Source organism: Littorina saxatilis, linkage group LG12 (genome assembly GCF_037325665.1).
Source record: "Littorina saxatilis isolate snail1 linkage group LG12, US_GU_Lsax_2.0, whole genome shotgun sequence".
NCBI lineage: Eukaryota > Metazoa > Mollusca > Gastropoda > Littorinimorpha > Littorinidae > Littorina > Littorina saxatilis.
In genome coordinates, this window is record NC_090256.1 from 62358796 (window position 1) to 62380653 (window position 21858).

General features: G+C 46.5%; 1 protein-coding gene across 1 annotated transcript in view; it reads right to left on the bottom strand.

Annotated features, from left to right (window-relative positions):
• Positions 1-584: 584 nt before the first annotated feature.
• Positions 585-21858, bottom strand: part of LOC138982503 (solute carrier family 28 member 3-like) — a 39886-nt gene continuing 18612 nt past the window's right edge. Inside the window, exons 8-12 of the mRNA XM_070355807.1 lie at positions 20846-20976; positions 8503-8671; positions 7403-7663; positions 6453-6630; positions 585-5877 (exon numbers count right to left, since the gene is read on the bottom strand). Coding sequence (XP_070211908.1) covers positions 5843-5877; positions 6453-6630; positions 7403-7663; positions 8503-8671; positions 20846-20976 — 774 coding nt within the window. The 3' untranslated portion in view covers positions 585-5842. The remainder of the gene's footprint in view (positions 5878-6452; positions 6631-7402; positions 7664-8502; positions 8672-20845; positions 20977-21858) is intronic.

The window sequence follows — 21858 nt, forward strand, 5'->3', positions numbered from 1 at the left end:
CCCCCCTTTTAAGACCGTTTTCTCAGATTTTCTGTTCATAGCCTCTGTAAATGTACCCCCATTTTAAGACTCCCTCCTTTTTAAGACCTAATTTTCTCAGATTTTTGAAGGTCTTAAAAGGGGGGGTTCCACTGTATTGCTATCTTTTCTGGGGCCTCAAATGACACGTACCAGTGTGTATTATTAATGTTAAGCTGGAAAACGTGATGCGATTTGTTTCTTTTACTCCACTGCTTCTCTTCTTCGAGATGTGATTACCTGTACAAGAGTTGCAGGGCTCTCAGCTACCTACGTCTCCGTCCAGAAACTGTATTATTAATAGTATTAATTCCTTTGTTTGTTAGTTTGTTGATCCTATTATATTGTTTCTTGTGTTAACGATTTGGAATTTAAGAATGCAATTCAGTCTGATTGTTGCTTTGCACATGATAAAAACAAATCCACTTAGACCCTGTGAATATATAGGTCTGAATTTGTTTCCTTTTCATTAACACACACACACACACACGTACACACACACACACAGATTTAGTACGGCCATCAACATAATGAATACTGAAGAAGACATACATAAAACAAAGCCAAACAGTTAGACATATTTTATTTACATGCTGCAAGAAACTAGATATGAGGTCAATGTCTCAACCAATCAACACTAACTTGCAAGCTGGAAAGATTCTTCATCTGTGCTGTAACTAATAGGAGTTATTATCAGGCTTGGTTTGATGAATAAGCTGGAAAGATGCTTCATCTGTGCTGTAACTAATAGGAGTTATATCAGGCTTGGTTTGATGAATAAGCTGGAAAGATGCTTCATCTGTGCTGTAACTAATAGGAGTTATATCAGGCTTGGTTTGATGAATAATCTTACGTAGACAAACAAGACGTAAAGACTGGCCAGATTCATTGCTAAAGATCCGATTAGTACACAGAAAAAAAAAGCCAGATATGACGTCATCAAAGACATTTATCAAAAAAATGAAAAAAACGTTCGGGGATATCATACCCAGGAACTTTCATGTCAAATTTCATAAAGATCGGTCCAGTAGTTTGGTCTGAATCGCTCTACACGCACGCACGCACACACACACACACACACACACACACACACACACCACGACCCTCGTCTCGATTCCCCCCTCGATGTTAAAACATTTAGTCATAACTTGACTAAATGTAAAAATGAGGCTTTGAACAAGAGTTTAGAAAAGCAAACAACCAGTGATTTTTACAGGTCTAAAGTATCATCCATACACAAATATTGGCAAAATGTCCTCAGGCTGGTGACCAATAAAATTTTCTTCAATCTTTATCTTCCTGCCACCTGGGGTATTGTGTGCACGAGAAAGTGCTCAGCTGGGTGGGAACCAAGAGCTGGGTCAGATTGGTTGAAATTGAGATTTGTTTGTGATTTCAAATAACCCCCCACAGTTTGGCACTTTCTCACTGACACCACCCCAGTTCTCTAAAACTGTAAACATTATGAGCAAATCCAAAAACAAAGAGACTGCCATCGTTCCAAATTTCAGAGTAAAAAAAACCAAGAAAGGTACGTTGTTGAAACGTTTGTTATTTCTCTCTATTTTTTCCTCATATTCCCTGCTCTCTTCACAAGTCACATACAACCACGCGCGTACATTCTCTCTCTCTGTCCTTCGACCTGCCATGTTCTATTTACCTCCAACAATCTTTTGACGCTGACGTCATTCCCTTTTCTATGTCATTCATTTCGTCATATAATCATTGCCTCGCTTGTGTCTTCTCCGCAAGCTGCTGCACTTTTTACGAGATAAGTCTTTTTCTGTTTAATTAGTATTTGTTTGTCTGTGCACTTAGAAGACCGTTATGTCGAAATATCTGTGAATAAAACATATTATGTTGTCAATAAAAAACGTTCCATCAACTCCTTGTTTTTCTTTATTCTTTAAACATTATAGGTAAAATGCATCAAGAGACTGGCTCAAACAGATATAACACTTTTTCTTTTTTCACAACAATATATATATATATATATATATATATATACATATATATATACAAAATCAGTTTTCTTGTGAATTTTTAACCATAAGCTGCTCAGTCACTTAAAAACCAGTTTCTCTAAAAATTATATAAAAGAGGTAGTATTCATTATTAACATTCAATTCAGTCAATTCCTTAATCATTCAAGGAGTTTGCCAGAAGCTAATGTTAAAAAATACAGCCACAACACCACATAATGTAACAGTCATAAAATAATTTTGTCAATAAGGATTGAAGGAGTTAGCCAGGAGCTAATGCTAAAAAACATATACAGGGGAGAAAAAAATTACCATGATCATTTTGTTGGTAAAATAAATAAACATAATTATAGTTATAAAATGTAGCTTCATCCCTCTTACTTCATCACAGTGCAGGTAACCAGAAAATGGCTAAAGAACTGAACTAATACATGTATGGACACAGCAATGGCACAGTAGATAACGAATTGTAAAGAATCAATGACTTTTTGGGAACATCCTCAACTACACTATTTAATTACACATACTCATCAAGTGCTTAACCCCTGGATCGTACGCAAAGATATCCAAATAATTTTACCGGATTTTGCTTTGTGGTCACAATCGGGTAACCAGATAGAATTCCGAGACAGGTCCAGAAAAAAAGATTTTAGGTATGATAAGTATACTTTTTAAAATTAGATTTAGGAAAAATCTTAATTCACGTAAAGGGATGAGCAGTCACAGGTTCCTTAGCAAAACCAACTCAGTGCTGTTTCACAGACAAGTCAAGGCAGGTAGTACAGTGGTACATGTGATGACATGGCACCCTTGGGACCAGCTAAAAGGGTCCCTTCATTGCAGGTGGCCTGTCACGACAGGTACACTTGAGTAAGAAATATACAGCGGAACCGTCCTTTTAAGACCCCCCAATTTAACACTCCCTCCTTTTTAAGACCTTGTTTTCTCATTATTTCTCTTCATAACCTCTGTAAAATTACCCCCATTTTAACACTCCCTCCTTGTTAAAACCCTGTTTTCTCATTATTTCTCTTCATAACCTCTGTAAAATTACCCCCATTTTAACACTCCCTCCTTGTTAAAACCCTGTTTTCTCATTATTTCTCTTCATAACCTCTGTAAAATTACCCCCATTTTAACACTCCCTCCTTGTTAAAACCCTGTTTTCTCATTATTTCTCTTCATAACCTCTGTAAAATTACCCCCAATTTAACACTCCCTCCTTGTTAAAACCTTGTTTTCTCATTATTTCTCTTCATAACCTCTGTAAAATCATGTTTAGACTCCTTTCTTTCTAAGACCAGATTTTCTCAGATTGTTTAGGTCTTCTTTCTTGTTTTTTAGGTCTTCTTTCTTGTCGATCACAAGATTTTTTTAGGTCTTCTTTCTTGTCGATCACAAGATTTTTTTAGGTCTTCTTTCTTGTCGATCACAAGATTGTTTAGGTCTTCTTTCTTGTCGATCACAAGATTGTTTAGGTCTTCTTTCTTGTCGATCACAAGATTGTTTAGGTCTTCTTTCTTGTCGATCACAAGATTGTTTAGGTCTTCTTTCTTGTCGATCACAAGATTGTTTAGGTCTTCTTTCTTGTCGATCACAAGATTGTTTAGATCACAAGATTGTTTAGGTCTTCTTTCTTGTCGATCACAAGATTGTTTAGGTCTTCTTTCTTGTCGATCACAAGATTGTTTAGGTCTTCTTTCTTGTCGATCACAAGATTGTTTAGGTCTTCTTTCTTGTCGATCACAAGATTGTTTAGGTCTTCTTTCTTGTCGATCACAAGATTGTTTAGGTCTTCTTTCTTGTCGATCACAAGATTGTTCAGGTCTTCTTTCTTGTCGATCACAAGATTGTTTAGGTCTTCTTTCTTGTCGATCACAAGATTGTCTCGGTCTGAAAAGGGAGGTTCCACTGTACAAAGGGACAATAAAGTGCCCTTTCACAGAAGGTGTCCTCTCATCAAAAAGGCCTCACGTGGCAGGTACCACTGGACCAGATTGACACTTGGAATCAACATCTTCACAATTGACAACTTTGGTACACGGATCGAGCTGGGATGATCACAATGTTCAAAATACATTAAAGGTTCCCCAAAACTATGTTGGTTAATTCCAACATCACCCCAACTAATTTATTTACTGAAATGTTATTACATTGATTGCTTGTGCATTTAAAAACAAATGAACACAGAGTCTAATCAAATTGTTGAGAACAAAAATTGCACCGCCATAACAAAAATCACATTAAGAAACATCACAATTTTAAAAAAGTCAGCCAAGTTCTTGATAATCTTCATTTTACAAAGTAGAAAAAGAGTTCCGTACTTTCCGGGTCATAAGGCGCGACTTTTTTCCTCGAGTTTGACCCCTGCGTCTTGTATAACGAAGCGCCTAATCCGTGTATGAAATACGAAAAAAATCAAAGAGTCCGCCTGAGTACCAGTCAAACAACTTGTGATAATGCATGTTTCAGCTACTAGGTACTACCCTGGCCAAGTTTCCTCTCAAGACATCAAAGAGACCGCCCCATAGGTTAAACTCGGTCACTGACCCCGGTGCAGGAAGTGTTTCCTCTCTCAGATCTATGACAGGGGAAACACCTCTCATAGCAAAAACTGGGTCATTGACCCCTGGGAAGAAGGTCAGTGTCTAAACAAGGCAACCCAGCTATCACAATGGACCTGCCTTTGATCTCGCGGCACACACAGAGCACACATATTTCCACTCTGTATTCTTCCTTTGATGTGCGGCTTATTTTCATTCTTCGACCGTTTGTTACCGGTATACTTTTTTAATTTTGGTGCGCCCTATCTGCCCCCTGCGCCCAATGGGTGACTGGATTACAATTTTGTTTAAAAAGAAGGGGGTGCGCCTTATACGCTGTAGCGCCTTGTAACCCGGAAAGTACGGTACATAAACGATTAAATAATTAACAAATAATAAATAAATAACAAATAAATAAATTCATCAGAAAATAGGGGAAGGGTGTTGAGGGGGGAAGATGTATACATGTTACGAGGAAATAAAAATACCACTGCATTACCCCACACAGAGCAATTTCTTTACAACATCTTAAATTTCCCGACCTGAAGTCGCAAGCTGAACAAGTACAGCAATTTTCACATCAACATTTTGTGATCAATCTGTTTAAATATATATACAGAGGCATCATCAGAATTTGTCTTTGCCTCAGTAAGTCAGTGAACTTGTACCAGCTTTCCAGAAGCTCCGACTATAAACCGCTATTTCAGACACATGATAGCAATCTACTGGCAGTTCAGGTTCACCTTTGGAAACCACCTGTTGATTTGCACTGTTCATTTGCACATATTCAACATTATGTGCATCACACACACACACACACACACACACACACACACACACACACACACACACACACACACACACACAAACATGTGGGCATGCTCTTGCAACACCCCCTCCCCCTAAACATTCATACAACGAATGTAAGATGATTAGGAAAAATGTCACAGCAGACCTATGCACCCAATTCTCATCATGGAGCACATTTAAAAAATAAACTATACTTTTCTTTTCACATGATTCTACTTTAAAAACAAACAGCTATAACTTAAAACACTCCTCTCCTTCTTCTTCTTCTTCGTTCATGGGCTTAGACTCCCACGTTCACCCATGTTTTTAGCACAAGTGGATTTTTACGCGTATGACCGTTTTTTTACCCCGCCATTCAGGCAGCATACGCCGATTTCGGGGGAGCACTCCTCTCCAATCTGTGCGGTTTACAAGTAAGTTTACCGGTATTCAATTCAACACAATCTCACCCATTACACGCACTCACGCACACACATGGTTCAGCCTTCGTCACGTTGGTAGAGGTTTCCCATTAAACATTAGACCTGCAAAAAGAACCACAGATTGTTCAGTCCATCAGTTGAAGACAACAACACTGTTTAATAATTAACTGTCGAAGCAATCTCTGTTTGTTCCATGTTCCGTGATAACTCAAATGAACACCGGGAAAAAACTCATCTACCATACAATACAAGAATGGTAAATTATTTGAAGGTGTAACTGATGAAAAAACAAAACATGACAATCACACGTACTTCGACCCAATGGTTTTTAAAATGGACAGACAGAAAAACACTTATAATACTTAGTATGATACTTATGTTTCCATGAATAAAGAAAAAGCTTACTGACAGTTGCTTACTGGTTCTTAAATCTTCAGCGAAAAAATCATTGTGAATTACAAAAATGATACGCCAAAGTTTTTGTCTGAATGTAGACAAAATCTTGTTTTCTTCTGGGTTGTCCATACTTTCTTTCTCAAGTTCATCTGGTTATACAAAAGAAGACATTGAACAAATATGTCACACTGGAAAAAATCGTGACATTGATTATTGCAAATCAAGCCTTCCAAAGTTAAAGAGAACCTTCATCTGCCATATAGTCTGTCAAAACTACTTACCTGCGACAGCAGCAGTGAGAAAAGAGGCAAAGTTGCCTGCCACTAGTGCGTTAACAACCAGGTCAATAACGTCTTTGCGTCCGTCGGTCAGCGGGAGCAGCACCCCCAGACACACCCCTATGGAGGTGATGGTGGAGAAGCCACACAGCATGTATGTCGCTATCACTTCTGAACGTTCCTGCAAAACAAGCAAATACTAAAAAAAAAATATTTCAATACAGTGCAAGAAAAAAATGTTCATACATAATTATGTAACCCTCAGCCCCAATAATGAAGATACGGTTTGAAAGCAGTTATTGTGGTATGGCCTTATAAGCACCAATGCCCTTGTTTGTGCTTGGAGAGGTACAGTCGAACCTGCCCTGGCGTCCTCTCGATGACAACCACCTGCCAAACAACCGCTAAAATGGATTTCGGCACATTTTTATTTTATTTTATATAATTCCCCTTTCATGAGTGACCACATGTCTGTAGCGATCACCTTGGTCGCTACAGACAGGTTTGACTGCACGACTCACATGATGCCATGCATCCTGCGTCATGCATTAGTATACGAGTATCCTTAAACAACAACAACCCCCTCCCCATTTGGCGAGGAATTTATTTCCAAGGGTTAACTTTGTGCAGATTCTCCTGGGTGTCTGAACAACCCTATGCGCATACATGCGCCTGATAAACATCCCAATCACACAGTCAAGGTCTAAAGGCTTGGAAACATGAATCCACGCAAGCAGGAAAAATAAAATAAAATTGGGTAACGCGATGTCGCTGCACACTATCCCCGAGGGATAGCAGCCCGAATTTCCTCAAGGACATTCCCCCAAGGACAATAAGATATATATCAAATACCAAACACACTCTCCCCTCCTTACCAGCACCCCCATCCCCCTTCTCACTCACCACCACCACCACTACCCCCCCCCCCCCCCCCCCCCCCCCCCCCCACTCACCGAAATGACCCCCCCTGCAAGCGTAGTGTTGGTGAGCTCCAGCACAACGCTGTCATTCTGCCGGGCCCAGGTGGCGTTGGGGTTTGTGGTGATGTAGCTCTCCAGCTGCAGGCGGTTTTCCCGCAAGACGCCCAGCTCTGTGTACGACATGATGGGTGTGCCAAACAGCTTGATTCCTAGCAGCGAACCCAGTGTACGACAGTCGCTGGACTCGGCTCCTATGGCGAAGACTAGAGGGTAGAAAATGTAGGAGCACAGCCACTGCCAGAAAGACATTTGTTTTGAAAATCTTCCAGTACTAATACAGAAAGCGTGCAGAATACAGTGGAACCCCCCTTTTAAGACCCCCCAATTTAAGACTTACTCCTTTTTAAGACCTAGCTTTTTCTGTTCATAAACTCTGCAAATGTATCCCCAATTTAAAACCCCCTCCTTTTTAAGACCTGGTTTTCTCAAATTTTTGAACATCTTAAATGAGGGGTTCTACTGTATGCAAAAAGATAATGCATTCTAAGTGTGAAGTTGCTTGTTTTCCCAGGTGTGGCAAAAGAGTATCTGATTCTGATTCTGCAAGCAGATTAATCAAAATGTCTGTTAAAATACAGTACGAACGAAGAAGGTTAAACAAGTTGCAGTTTAATATAAGCAAGTGTTATGTTCCTCAAGAATTTCCTTCTTAATTTCTCTTGTATAGAAATTTATCGTTAACATTAACTGCCCTACACTAACTTTGGGACTTAAATAAGATTTGTTAATGTTTCAAACCTTGCATTTCAATCAAATCACCCTCCCACACACACACAAGAAGAGCTAGTACATTCATCAGCATTTATCAGACCTCTAAGTCAATGGAAATTTCAGTGCTTTTTTCTATAGTGTTTGTCCTATGGTAATTTATAATCAAACAGAACTCAGAATGTGTACAATAAGGATAATTTCAATGACAATAACCCCAAAAAGTGTCAAAGACAGAATAAGTGTGTGTTGCTAACACAAACCAAGCATACACAAACAGTTCCCCTGAATCACACACACACAAAATTCAGCTCCACACGCAAAACCCACATGATTCCTGCGCGACGACTTGAGAAGAGTATTACCTTAAAATTAATGTTGTAAAAGCCTCCACGAGTGGCCAACCACTGCACAGCAGAGTTGAAGAAAGCCAAGAGGGAAACGAAAGCAATCTGGTTTGCTAACGTGGAGGCTGCAATGGGTATGGCTTGCACTGCACCTGTTGACGCCGCCTCCAGAATGTTGCGGTAATGCCTGCACATGTGAATACAACAATCCCTGTTAGCTTCAGGTTTGACTTGCAGTTTGTTTGTTTGTTCGTTCATGTGCTGAGACTCCCACGGCTTTTACGTGTATGACCGTTTTTACCCCGCCATTTAGGCAGCCATACGCCGCTTTCGGAGGAAGCATGCTGGGTATTTTCGTGTTTCTATAACCCACCGAACTCTGACATGGATTACAGGATCTTTTTCGTGCGCACTTGGTCTTGTGCTTGCGTGTACACACGGGGGTGTTCGGACACCAAGGAGAGTCTGCACACAAAGTTGACTCTGAGAAATAAATCTCTCGCCGAACGTGGGGACGAACTCACGCTCACAGCGGCCAACTGGATACAAATCCAGCGCGCTACCGACTGAGCTACATCCCCACCCCTGACTTGCAGTTATTAGGCGTGTACAGTGGATTCCCCCTTTAGTTTTAAGACGAACAAAACCTGGCAAAAATCAGGTCATAAAAGAGAGGGATTGTAACAATGGAGGTAAATGTACAAATGCTACAACCAGAAAAGCTTCTTCTTCTTCTTCTTGTCGATCACTCAGATGGAAACGCCAGAAAAGCTGATACATTAGGGTCTTGATTTAAAAGAGAGGGATTGTAACAATGGAGGTAAATGTACAAATGCTACAACCAGAAAAGCTTCTTCTTCTTCTTCTTGTCGATCACTCAGATGGAAACGCCAGAAAAGCCGATACATTAGGGTCTTGATTTAAAAGGGAGGGATTGTTCTTTCTTTCTTTATTTTTTAATGGAAAATTTCCTAGATAAATTTTCATTTAATTAATATACTTACCCGAATCACATTAGCATTGAGTCACCTGAGATGCTTATCACTGAAAAACGCTTACCCGGCTAAAAATTTTAAAGGGAAGCAACCCCATCACCAAAACGAAAGTGAAAGTAGCTTGGTAATGGGCCAGCACACTGGGAGTTACCTCCCATACGGGTGTGTGCCACGTCACTTCCTCTAGGAACACGTGCCTATTCTCATACGGCTTTAAAAATCTTAAAACCATACGCGGGGCAGGTGGGAGGGAATACAGTATGTGATTCGGGTAAGTATATTAATTAAATGAAAATTTATCTAGGAAATTTTCCATTAAATAACATATTCTTACTCCGAATCACATTAGCAGATAACATCAACAAGGCGGTGGGCTAGAAATGAATCAAAACTCACCATCAAGTTCTGGACAGGAACTGACCTGCTGCTATGAGAGCTGGAAGGCCTCTGGAGCCATCCTGTCGAAGAGCCGAGACGTCCCGAAGATAAAAGTTTATGAAATCATCTTCAGAACGCCAAAACGCAATTGTCAACACCTCCTCTAGACATCTGGAGCGCAGTACTGCCAGAGAGGATGCCCACGCCCTCATTTCATGGGCTCGGGCCGAGTCAAGTGGCAAGGAGGGCATGACCCCCCCCCTCTTTGTGCGACTCCACTCATAAGCTTGCTTAATGAGCGAGGACACCCACCGGGCCAACGATACCTTCGACAAATCTTACTCGCGCCTAGAAAAGGGCGAGATAAACAGCAACTTCTGAGAACTAGACCGAAACGGCTGAGTCCGGGCTAAGTACAGACGAAGAGCCCTCACAGGGCAATTGACCGAATCAAGGTCATCCGGGGCCAATGCGCTGATCAGAGCCTTGACTCTAACCAGCGGAGAGGCCTGCCCCGGAGACTGATTCTTGGCCAGGAAATCGGGCCGGAAACGCAAAGATGCGGAACCGTCCGACTAAAAGGAGATATCTCCAGGCTGACCCGACAGGGCGTGGACCTCGCTACCCCGTCGGGCCGTTGCCAACAAAAGAAGAACAAGCGCTTTGCGAGTGACATTGAACAGAATGGCCTCGCTCAAAGGCTCAAAATCCGCAGAACGTAAGGAATTCCAGGATTAAAAACAAGTCCCACTTGGGAGCGGGCAAACGAGCTTTCGCTTCCTTAAGAGCAGCCCTTTTAATGACTGCAGCTATAACGCCCCCGACTCGAACAGACCGACCAATCTGCTTAAGAGTCGCCGAGATAGCGAAGCGCCGGACCCTCAACGAGGAGCCTGAGGCGCCCTGCGAAGACATGAAAGAGAGGCGGTTGGCGACCTGAATAGAGCGCGGAGCCACCGAACTCACCCCTGTAGCTGAACACCAGGCAGTCCATGCCTTCCAGTGGGAAGCATAAACTGACGAGGTGGACGCTCTATGCGAGCGAGCCACCAAGTCCAGACGGATGGAAGCCATCAGGAGAGGCAAAGTGGAGCAAATCTGAGCTTGGAGCTTGTGCACCCTTCTCTGAGAAGGCTGGACAGTCCACGCGACCGTGTCGAAAGACATCCCCAGATAAGTGAATGTCTGTGACGGGGTCAGCTCCGACTTTCCCTGGTTGATCGAGAACCCCAACAAGTTGGATTCTCGAAGAACCATCAGGGTATCTTGCGAACAGCCGCTCTGGGACTGGTTCATGATGAATCAGCCGTCCAGATAAGCCCGCAGGCGGATACCCTAGGACCTCACCAGTGCACAGACCTGTCTCACCACCATGGTGAAAATCCATGGTGCGAGGGACAGCCCGAAAGGGAGTGCGCGAAACTGGTAGATCTGATCTCCCCACCGGAAACAAAGCCATTTCCGGTCGGCCGGATGCATAAGAATGAAAGTATGCGTCCGTGAGATCGATCGAGGTCACCCAGTCTCCTGGGCGGAGAGAGTCTCGGACCGAGGCTGGCGTCTCCATCTTGTCTTTTATCTCACTCAAGAAAATGTTGAGGAGAGATAAATCCAACACGGGACGCCGTCCTCCTGACGCTTTGGGAACGGCGAAAAGACGCCCTAAAATCCCAGGGAGCTATGGACCCGAACTCTCTCCACCGCGCCCTTCTGCTCCAGGGAGGCAATTTCCGACTGCAAGACGGAACATGCTTCCTGCGAGAAGATGGGCTTGAACCGCGGTGGCACTCGGGTAAGAGGCGCCTTTTCCTCCCGCCAGAGCAGGCGGAAGCCCGATCTCACCACTCCCACAATCCATTGGCTGTCTACTACCGACATCCAACGAGAAAGCGCACGGGAGGGGCCTCCCGCCATCACCAAGGTGGAAGGCGGGAGGGGGGTGAGATCGGGAGCGCTTCATTGGGGGTGTGGCTTACTCCCAGAGCCGCCACACCCCCTCCCCGATGCCGTCCTCTTCTTCCTGCCACGAGCGACCGGCAGAGCCTGCCGCTTCTGAGCTGGCTTGAGGTTCGACAATGTCTGAGCCTGCTTTTGCTTGGAAGGCTTAGACTGTTTCACCCCCTGCAGAGTGAAGTCGAGGAACTGACTGTCCTTGTTCGACTGAATCTCCTTCTGTCTGGCATCCATTGCCAGAGAACAGAAGCGAGATTCCTCTGAGACCGGGGAGACTCTCAAGGTCTCCCTAGTAGCCAGCTCCGTGAACTGGGACTGCGAGAGGAAGAGATCCCTCCTACAGAGGACCGCTTGGGTGTACTGTAGAGAGGAAAGACGCAATTGTTCCTCATTGACCTTGGCCAAGCTGGTAAAAAGCGCAGAGACATCATCCGCATTTTGTTCTTCACTGAGAGTGAAAGGAACCAGCGAATCGATCAATGCCCGATCAGAGTCCGAACAAGAGTCTCCGCAACGGAGGACAGTTCGATCTGCCGACGTCCAACCTCCTCAGCAGAGAGGAGGGAAGCCTCAGAAACCGGCAGAACCCGATCAAGCTTGATCGGTTTAGCCAGAAGAGGCAGCAATTCCCGGGGAACCGGAAGGGTAGCCCTAGGGAGTGCAAAAGACGCCAGCCAGCTCTGGCTCTGAGTGGGCAAGCTAAGCTTCCTATTGCCCGTAGGCACAAAGGAAGAGGCTTGAGAAGCCGACGCCACCCACTGCTGAGCTGATTCCGGAACTGGACCAAAAGGAAGCAGTAACGGAACAGGCACTGGCCGAATACCACTCCCCGCATGTGCTGGACGAACCAGCGAATGCGAAAGTTGGTAAGCCACTGACGGAGACTCGGCGAACCGGAAGGAAGAAACATCTTCCTGTGCCGGCCGGAAGTCCGCCATGGCCGAAGGATCGAACGGAGCGGAAGAGTCCGCAGCCACCACCCCTTCGGGGAAAAAACGAGACGCTACTTCCGCCGCGATGTCAAGAACAGACTTGAGCTTCGACGGAAACACGCCCCGAGACTCCTCGTTGACCACTGATGGAGCATCAGAATAGTCACACATGGAACCATGACCAAAACCACCAGTTCCGGAAGCAGAAGCATGCCCTGGCAAACCGGAAACCGGAATGCCTGTGCACGAACATTATCCTGCAACCCAGAACCTTGTGAAGGTAAGGGTAGGCAGGACGACCATCCGTAAAAAACCGGAGCTGGATGAGCTGACGTCACTCCCCCATCCGAGTGGAGTGATGCCTGCTCAAGCCTAGGCACTAAATGGCCGGAAGGCGTACGCTGGAATCCACCCTCTGATATCCGGAAGGAAGCACCAGAAGAGGAAGCAGCGTGTCCGGCCGAAACTGGAAGTGTAGTCGACGAAACCGCGCAATGCGGAATTGAAGGCTGCACTGGTTGACTTCGTGATCCGGAAGGACCGGAAGTCAGTGAAAACTCCATACTGCCGCAGCCGCCGTCGCGTGCCTGCGTGGACGGATCATCACCTCCGGCGAGTGCCGGTAGTGCAGCCGACAGAACCGCGCAATGCGGAAGCGAAGGCTGCACTGAAACCAAAACCACCAGTTCCGGAAGCAGAAGCATGCCCTGGCAAACCGGAAACCGGAAATGCCTGTGCACGAACATCATCCTGCAGCCCAGAACCTTGTGAAGGTAAAGGGTAGGCAGGACGACTATCCGGAAAAACCGGAGCTGGATGAGCTGACGTCACTCCCCCATCAGAGTGGAGTGATGCCTGCTCAAGCCTAGGCACTAACAGGCCAGAAGGCGTACGCTGGAATCCACCCACTGGTATCCGGAAGGAAGCACCAGAAGAGGAAGCAGCGTGTCCGGCCGAAACCGGAAGTGTAGCCGTCGGAAACCGCGCAATGCGGAAGTGAAGGCTGCACTGGTTGACTTCGTGATCCGGAAGGACCGGAAGTCAGTGAATACTCCATCCTGCCGCAGCCGCCGTAGCGTGCCTGCGTGGACGGATCATCACTTCCGGCGAGAGCCGGTAGTGTAGCCGACGGAACCGCGCAATGCGGAAACGAAGGCTGCGCTGGTTGACTTCGCGATCCGGAAGGACCGGAAGTCAGTGAATACTCCATCCTGCCGCGACCGCCGTAGCGTGCCGGAGCGGACGGATCATCACTTCCGGCAAGTGCCGGAAATGCGGCAGCCGAAACCGACTGCCGCCGCTGTTCGATCAAATCCGGGGCCTCGTAGGTTATCGCCGGAAATGAAAGATCAGCATGGTATCGGTCGTGACCCGAAGCGAAAGAGCTGTCTCCCGAGAGAGAACGTCCAGGCGCCTCACGAGGGCTATCGGACCAGCTCTGCTTACCAGCCGCAGCAGAAGAGGGAGGACGCTGCTCCAAACCGGAAATGGAAGGCAAAGACACGGAAGCCAACGCCCGGACGTCACTGCCAGATGCCGGAAACGCCAAACAACTGGCGACGGAACGCTGGAACTCTGCCTGCACCAAGCTGCGGATTTCCGGAACCAGTGTCTAAAACAGAAAGGAACCAACGCACCCTGCACAGGTGCTAACAACGAGGACGAAGTCTCCGTAGTAGAGAACCGGAGCAGACGTAACAGTAGCGCTAGGCGCCGCAAAAGATAGCAGAAGTAGTAACAGCGCAAGGCGCCGAAATAGGTACAGACAACAAAGTGCTACGTTCTTGGTCTGTACAAGTAAAACTGCTTAAGAAGAAGCCTAAGGCTTAAATTTCCCCTTGGGGTCCGACTTGCCACAGCGCTTGTCTGAATCAGACATGCTGTCAAATCCATGTAAACAACACGAAAACATTTTACTGAACGTAAGTCTAAACGACTGAAAACTCAGTAAAAACACACACTTTCGCGTCAACAAATTACGATAGCTACACTTGCCTAACAAAAACAGAGGCACGTAGAGCTACAAACAAAGTCACACGAGCTAGTAAACTAACTCACACAACAAAATGGCGAAACACGCAAGTAACTGACACACAAGTCAACAACACGTGGCAACGCGAAAAAAATTTACTGACACGTAAGTCTAAACGACTGAAAACACAGTAAACACACACTCTTTCGCGTCGACAAAATACGATAGCTAAACTTGCCCCACAAAAACAGAGGCACGTAGAGCTACAAACAAAGTCACACGAGCCAGAAAACTAACTCACACAACAAAATGGCGAAACACGCAAGTCACTGACACGCCGGTCAACAACACGTGGCAACGCGAAAAAATTTACTGAAACGTAAGTCTAAACGACTGAAAACACAGTAAACACACACACTTTCGCGTCAACAAAATACTATAGCTACACTTGCCCAACACAGAAAGGGGCAAGCAGAGCTACGAGCAAAGTCATACGAGCTAGCTAACTAACTCACACAACAAAATGGCGAAACACGCAAGTCACTGACACACAAGTCCGCAAAAAACGGACAACGTACAGTAACGAAAACAGCGCAAACAACCAACAACAAACGGGAACGAGCTCACCAAACTGAAGGCAAGGCGAGCAGAAAAGCTGGGTAACGTGGCCGGCGGGTGTCACTCAAACACACAAGGTCAGCCACAGAGCGTCAAAAAGTGAACCGTCCTCTCCGGGGTGAAAAAGACGTATGCGAATAGGCACGTGTTCCTAGAGGAAGTGACGTGGCACACACCCGTATGGGAGGTAACTCCCAGTGTGCTGGCCCATTACCAAGCTACTTTCACTTTCGTTTTGGTGATGGGGTTGCTTCCCTTTAAAATTTTTAGCCGGGTAAGCGTTTTTCAGTGATAAGCATCTCAGGTGACTCAATGCTAATGTGATTCGGAGTAAGAATATGTTATTTAATTGGTGTTTAACGTCGTTTTCAACCACGAAGGTTATATCGCGACGGGGAAAGGGGGGGTAGATGGGATAGAGCCACTTGTTAATTGTTTCTTGTTCACAAAAGCACTAATCAAAAAATTGCTCCAGGGGCGCCTGTCAAATGGTTGTGTGATCTTCTTCTTGGCGTTCGCAGAATGGTTGTGTGATGTGTCTAGTGTGTTGGCGAAGTGTTTTGTGCTTGTCACCTCTCGCTTTCAGCCCTCACCGCTGGCTAGCACCGTCCTTTTCAGGACAACGCGAAAAGAGAGCAGCTTGCGTCAGTCTCTCCTGCCAGTACATAACCTCTCCACAGCAAGCCCTTTGTAGTGCCTCCATCGTGGCGACAGGCGTGAACTGGGTACCGAAAGGACCCAGGCTGAACTACAAGGACTCGGAGGAGGTTGGCCCCTAGACGTGTGGCATGCAGGCCCACCGGCGTGTGGATACGCCCTGGTGCCCACAAACCAACCCCCAACTATGGGTTAAATAGCCGGGCAGGACAGGCTCGTCAACCCTGGAAGGCAGCTGTCCTAGGAGAAGATCACTCCAAAATTAAAACGAGGGCAGAGGAGGCTCACTATCCCTGCAAGGAAACTCCTCTAGGAGAAGGACCACTCCAAATTTAAACCCACGTAGTCCCCCGAAGACGGAAGACATCGGCCATTAGGCGGGGAGCAGACCGGATGTCTACGCTTACTACGACAAATGATTGTGTCTAGGTCGAATGTTCGTGATGGTGTCGCCTCTATGGAACCCAGCCAGGTAGAGGCGGTGCCGGGCTCCATGCCTCAAAGGAGCCCACCCCCAGCGACTGGCAGCTCCCACCCTTCTGAGATCGCCAGGGAAGGACGGAGTAATGCGACTGGCAACTTCACCCTTATGCATTGGAACGCAGAGGGAGTGAGAAACAAAAAACAAGACCTTCAACAATTCCTGAAGACCCACAGCATCGACATCTGCTGCGTCCAGGAAACTCATCTGAATGAGAACCACCGCTTCACAATGAGAGGGTATGAAAGCTTCCGTTTGGACAGAGCCGGTGGACCCAAAGGCGGCGTTCTCACGCTTGTTAAAAACACCATCCCAGCAGCTGAAGTCTACAGGTCGAACAATGACTCCTCGGAACTCCTGGGGATCAAAGTTTTCACCGAGGACAAAGCAATGACCTTCTTCAACCTCTACTCCCCTCCGACCAAACCTCTGCATCTTCAGCATCTTCAGCCTGCCTCCGAACATTGGCTCATTGCAGGAGATTTTAACAGCCACTCTCCTAGTTGGGGCTATGCTGAACTGGACAGGAAGGGTGAAGACCTTGAAGACTGGATGTTTGAAAACAACCTGATCCTCCTGAATAGACCGGATGACCCTCCCACCTACTACTCCAGGTCCTGGCGCACCACTAGCACCCCAGACTTGGCCATCGCTACAGACGATATTGCCAGCATCGCACAGCGAGAGGTGAACCAGCAGCTTGGAGGAAGCGACCACAAACCAGTCATCATCCAACTTCAAGAACAAGTGAGAACCACCAGGCAGAAACTGAAACCAAGCTGGAACTATAAGAAAGCCAGATGGAACGATTTTGAACGAAAACTGGATGAGAACTGCAGGAAACTAGATCTCCAAGACGAAAATCTGAACGACCAAGCGGAACACTTCACAGCAGCTGTCCTGAAAGCAGCAAAAAAGACCATACCTAGGGGACGACGCCGCGACTACAAGCCTGGATGGAATGACCATCTTCAACAACTTCATGATGCTGTCTGCACAGCCAGAGAAGCCATGGAGGAAAACCCAACTGATGAACTTGTGACAGCCCACAACAAAGCCAAAGCCGAATTCACCAAGGTGAAACTACAGCAACTCAGAAACAGCTGGCATGAGAAAACACAGTCCCTTAGCATGGATAAAGACACCTTCAAACTGTGGCAGCTCACCAAAACTCTGAACAACGACCGACCAGAGAAGAGACAGACAGTCTTAGAAGCCAACGGAGAGTTTCAGACGGGCAAAATAGCAGCAAACACCCTTGCCAGGATGTACCAACAAGACAGCACAGTAACTTTGCCCAGAGAACGAACCAGAGCAGTACGAGAGCAGCTTCAACAGACTCTCATTCACGACAAGGCCAACAGTTGCATGTCTTCTGCACTCCGTATGGATGAGCTCGAGGAAGCCATCAGAGCCTTGAAATGCAAGAAAGCTCCGGGTCCAGACGGCATCAGCAACGACATGATAAAGCACTTTGGAAACAACGCCAAGCACGCCCTGCTGAAACTCTTCAACCACTCTTGGAGATCTGGTGTAGTTCCTTCATCATGGAAAAGGGCACACGTCATTCCAATCCTCAAGAAAGGAAAAGACCGAAAGAGCCCAGCAAGCTACAGACCCATCAGCCTACTTAGCTGCCTAGGAAAGCTGATGGAGAGGATCCTGAACCGCAGACTCGTATGGCATCTGGAGTCCAACAACATCCTTGCCGCCACTCAGACAGGCTACAGAGGCCAAAGAAACACCGAGGACCAGCTGACGCTCCTGGCGCAAGACATAGAAGATGCGTTTCAGCAGAAGCACAAAGTGGTCGGCGTCTTCTTCGATCTCTCGAAAGCCTTCGACAGAGTGTGGAGGGAAGCCCTGCTCCTGAAAGTGCGCCAGAGCGGCGTCACAGGGAGGATGTACACATGGGTCAAATCCTTCCTCCACGAAAGGTCGGCAAGAGTTGTCCTGGATGGCTACCACAGTGTGAGCGTCAAGATGAGGGAAGGTGTGCCTCAAGGCGGAGTAATTTCACCCACGCTCTTCCTCATCTACATAAATGACATCACCAGCGCCATCCCTCGCCATGTCTCCAACACGCTTCACGCAGACGATCTAGCCATCTGGAGCAGCGCTGAACACACCACCTCAGCCGCTCACCGAATCCAGGACGGTGTGAAGCGCATCCACCAGTGGACCGAAGACTGGGGACTACAGCTCAACAGAGTCAAGTCCGTTGCGACTGTCTTCTCCCTGTCCACATCCAAAGAAAAGGTCAACCTCAAGTTGGGAGAGTCGGCTCTACCACAGGTCGAAACGCCTACCTTTCTCGGCGTCAAGCTGGACTCCCGCCTCACCTGGAAACCACACCTTGAGGAGATCGAGGCGAGAGGCATACGACGACTCGCAATCATGAGAAAGCTCTCAGGAACAACATGGGGCGCCAACTCCCAAATCCTGAAGACAGTGTACACTGGGGCGGTGAGGCCTGTGTTGGAGTATGCATCAAGCTCCTGGAACACAGCAGCCAGGACCAACAAGGCACGACTGGACCGAGTCCAAAACCTCGGCTTGAGGACTGTCCTTGGAGCAATGAAAACCACTCCCATCTCTGAGATGCAGAAGGTGGCCAACATCGAACCGTTGGAAGACAGACGACAGGCAAAGCTTCTGATACAAGGAGAGAAGCACAAGAGACTCGAGAGCCATCCGCTCCACAACAAGTTCCAAGCTCTCACCAAGAACCGCTTGAAGCGCCAGAGCCCCAACCATCAGCTGAAAGCACAGCAGAGGGAGAATGCTGACATCCTTCAACCCAGCCCTGACCAGTGCGAGAGGCTCAATCCAAAGCCGTGGTCTCCCCAGAGTCAGAGATTCCATGTAAGGATGTCCATTCCTGGCATCTCTGGAAAACAGCAACAGAGTGATGCAGCCCTCCGCTCCCTTGCCCTGGAAGAAATACACAGGAGGTACCCAGCCAGCAAGTGGACCCACGCTTATACAGATGGTTCGGCAGAGTGCGCAACCAAGAACGGAGGAAGTGGCGTCTTCATTCAAATGCCAGGAAGACCCCCAGAGACACTGACCACACCATGCGGTGTTCTCTGCTCCAACTTCAAAGCAGAAGTTGTTGCCCTCCATACAGCTGCAGACTTCCTCACCTCTCTTGAGGAAACCCCACCCAAGGTTGTCTTCCTCTCTGACTGCCTGTCCGCACTACAAGTCCTCACAGCCCCTGCAAAACACCTCGTGGAAGAGCTAAAGAAGTCCCTGAACGACTTGTCCCAGAAAGCCTCCGTAGTTCTGCAGTGGATTCCAGCGCACTGCGGCATCGCTGGAAATGAGAAGGCGGATGGTCTGGCCAAAGATGCAGGAAGACAGGAACAACCAGAAACCAGCCTGTCCTTCCGAGAGACCAAAACCCTCATCAAGCATCGCTGGAAGACAGCATTCAAAGAAAGAAACGGAGGCTACAAGCCAGACCAAGACCCCATCCACCGCCTCAGCCGTGCAGAGCAGACTGCCATCTTCCGGCTGCGTACAGGGCACTGCGGCTTTAAAGCGCACCTGAAAAGGATCGGCGTAGCAGAGTCGGCATTGTGCGATTGTGGGGCGGCCGACCAGACAGTAGAACATGTATTGAATACATGCACAAACTTCACTCTGCTGCGGAACCAGATCTGGCCAGAAGGAGCTACACTGGAGACCAAGCTCTGGGGAACGTCAGAAGACCTGAAAGCGACGTTCCAGTTCACGACAGCAGCGGAACTACGACCCTAGACACAACCGTCGAACGCAGAAGAAGAAGAAGAAGCTCCAGGGGCTTGCAACGTAGTACAATATATTACCTTACTGGGAGAATGCAAGTTTCCAGTACAAAGGACTTAACATTTCTTACATACTGCTTGACTAAAATCTTTACAATCATTGACTATAATTATTCTATACAAGAAACACTTAACAAGGGTAAAAGGAGAAACAGAATCCGTTAGTCGCCTCTTACGACATGCTGGGGAGCATCGGGTAAATTCTTCCCCCTAACCCGCGGGGGGTAGGGAGGGATTGTAACAATGGAGGTAAATGTACAAATGCTACAACCAGAAAAGCTGATACATTAGGGTCTTGATTTAAAAGGGGAGAGGAGTGCGGTGGACTGGTTTTTTTTTTGGGGGGGGGGAGGGGGTGAAAGATGAGTTGAACCATATCAATATGATTTGTTGACATCTTCATAATTTAAGACAAAAATCTGAAAGAGAAAGACTGTATGCTGACTGTCAATTAAGTTTGTATGTGTGTCTTTATGTACTTGAAACTGGTAGCAATAATTCGAACAAACACATATAGCTAAAAATTAAAAATTAAAAAAAAGACAGGGAAGGACAAAACTCACATGGTGCCTATCTTGTCAGATTTGACATCTTTGAGACGAGAGCGTTCTGTTTCTGGACACATCAGCTTGGAGATGGCAAGGGCAGCTGGCGCTGACATCACTGATGCTGTCAGCAGATGATTAGCTTGAATCTGCACAGCACACCAATGCAACAAATTACAACATTATGCACCCACCCCTTCTTCCTTTCACAAGTTAAAATGGCATGAAAGTTAAGGAATCATACACAAGAAAAATTAAAAAAGTAAAGTGATAAACTCAAACCATTATGATCGGCTATTCGCATATTCTAGGCAGTAGAAAACGTATTTTTCTTCATAAAGAATAACTTAAAAACATTTATAACTGGCAGAAAAGTGATAGCATTCTGATTGCAATCTGTTAGCAGGATTATAGCTGTTTTAATTCTCTGGATCATGGTAAAATAACAACAACTTCTGCTCCTTAAATGGTAGGATAAAGGAAGAACGCTATGTTTAAATTACATCATGATATGACAAATTTGAACTCCCCCAGACCACTGATTCAGTGTAAAATCCAAAATGCCTAATGTGAGCACCCTTCGCAAACACAGGGCTTTTATAATTCACTACAGTGGCATCTGCGATGAAATGACACCCTCCGGACTGACCACAATGTCCTCAAAATCAAGGTGGCCTGTCAACTGACAAGTACATTTTGGTCAAGATTAAAGACCAAGGGTCAACAGGTGTCCTTAAATAGGAGGTGTCCTCATTGGAGGGGCTTCATATCGCAGGTACAACAGGGATCGCGCTAGCTTTTTAAAAAACGCGTAAGTCATACGCAACGAAACGAAAAAAACGCGTCACGGACCAATATTTTTGCGTACTACGAAAACACGTACAGACACAAACAAAACACGCACAAAAGACTTAAAGACACTCCTTACCTAAATACGGCGAGTTTTCCTGTCGAACTCCGCGCACGCCTGTCGAATAACACCCCTGCTGTCTCCAACCTTCGGGCTTTGCGAGTTTGTTTCCCGCTCTTAT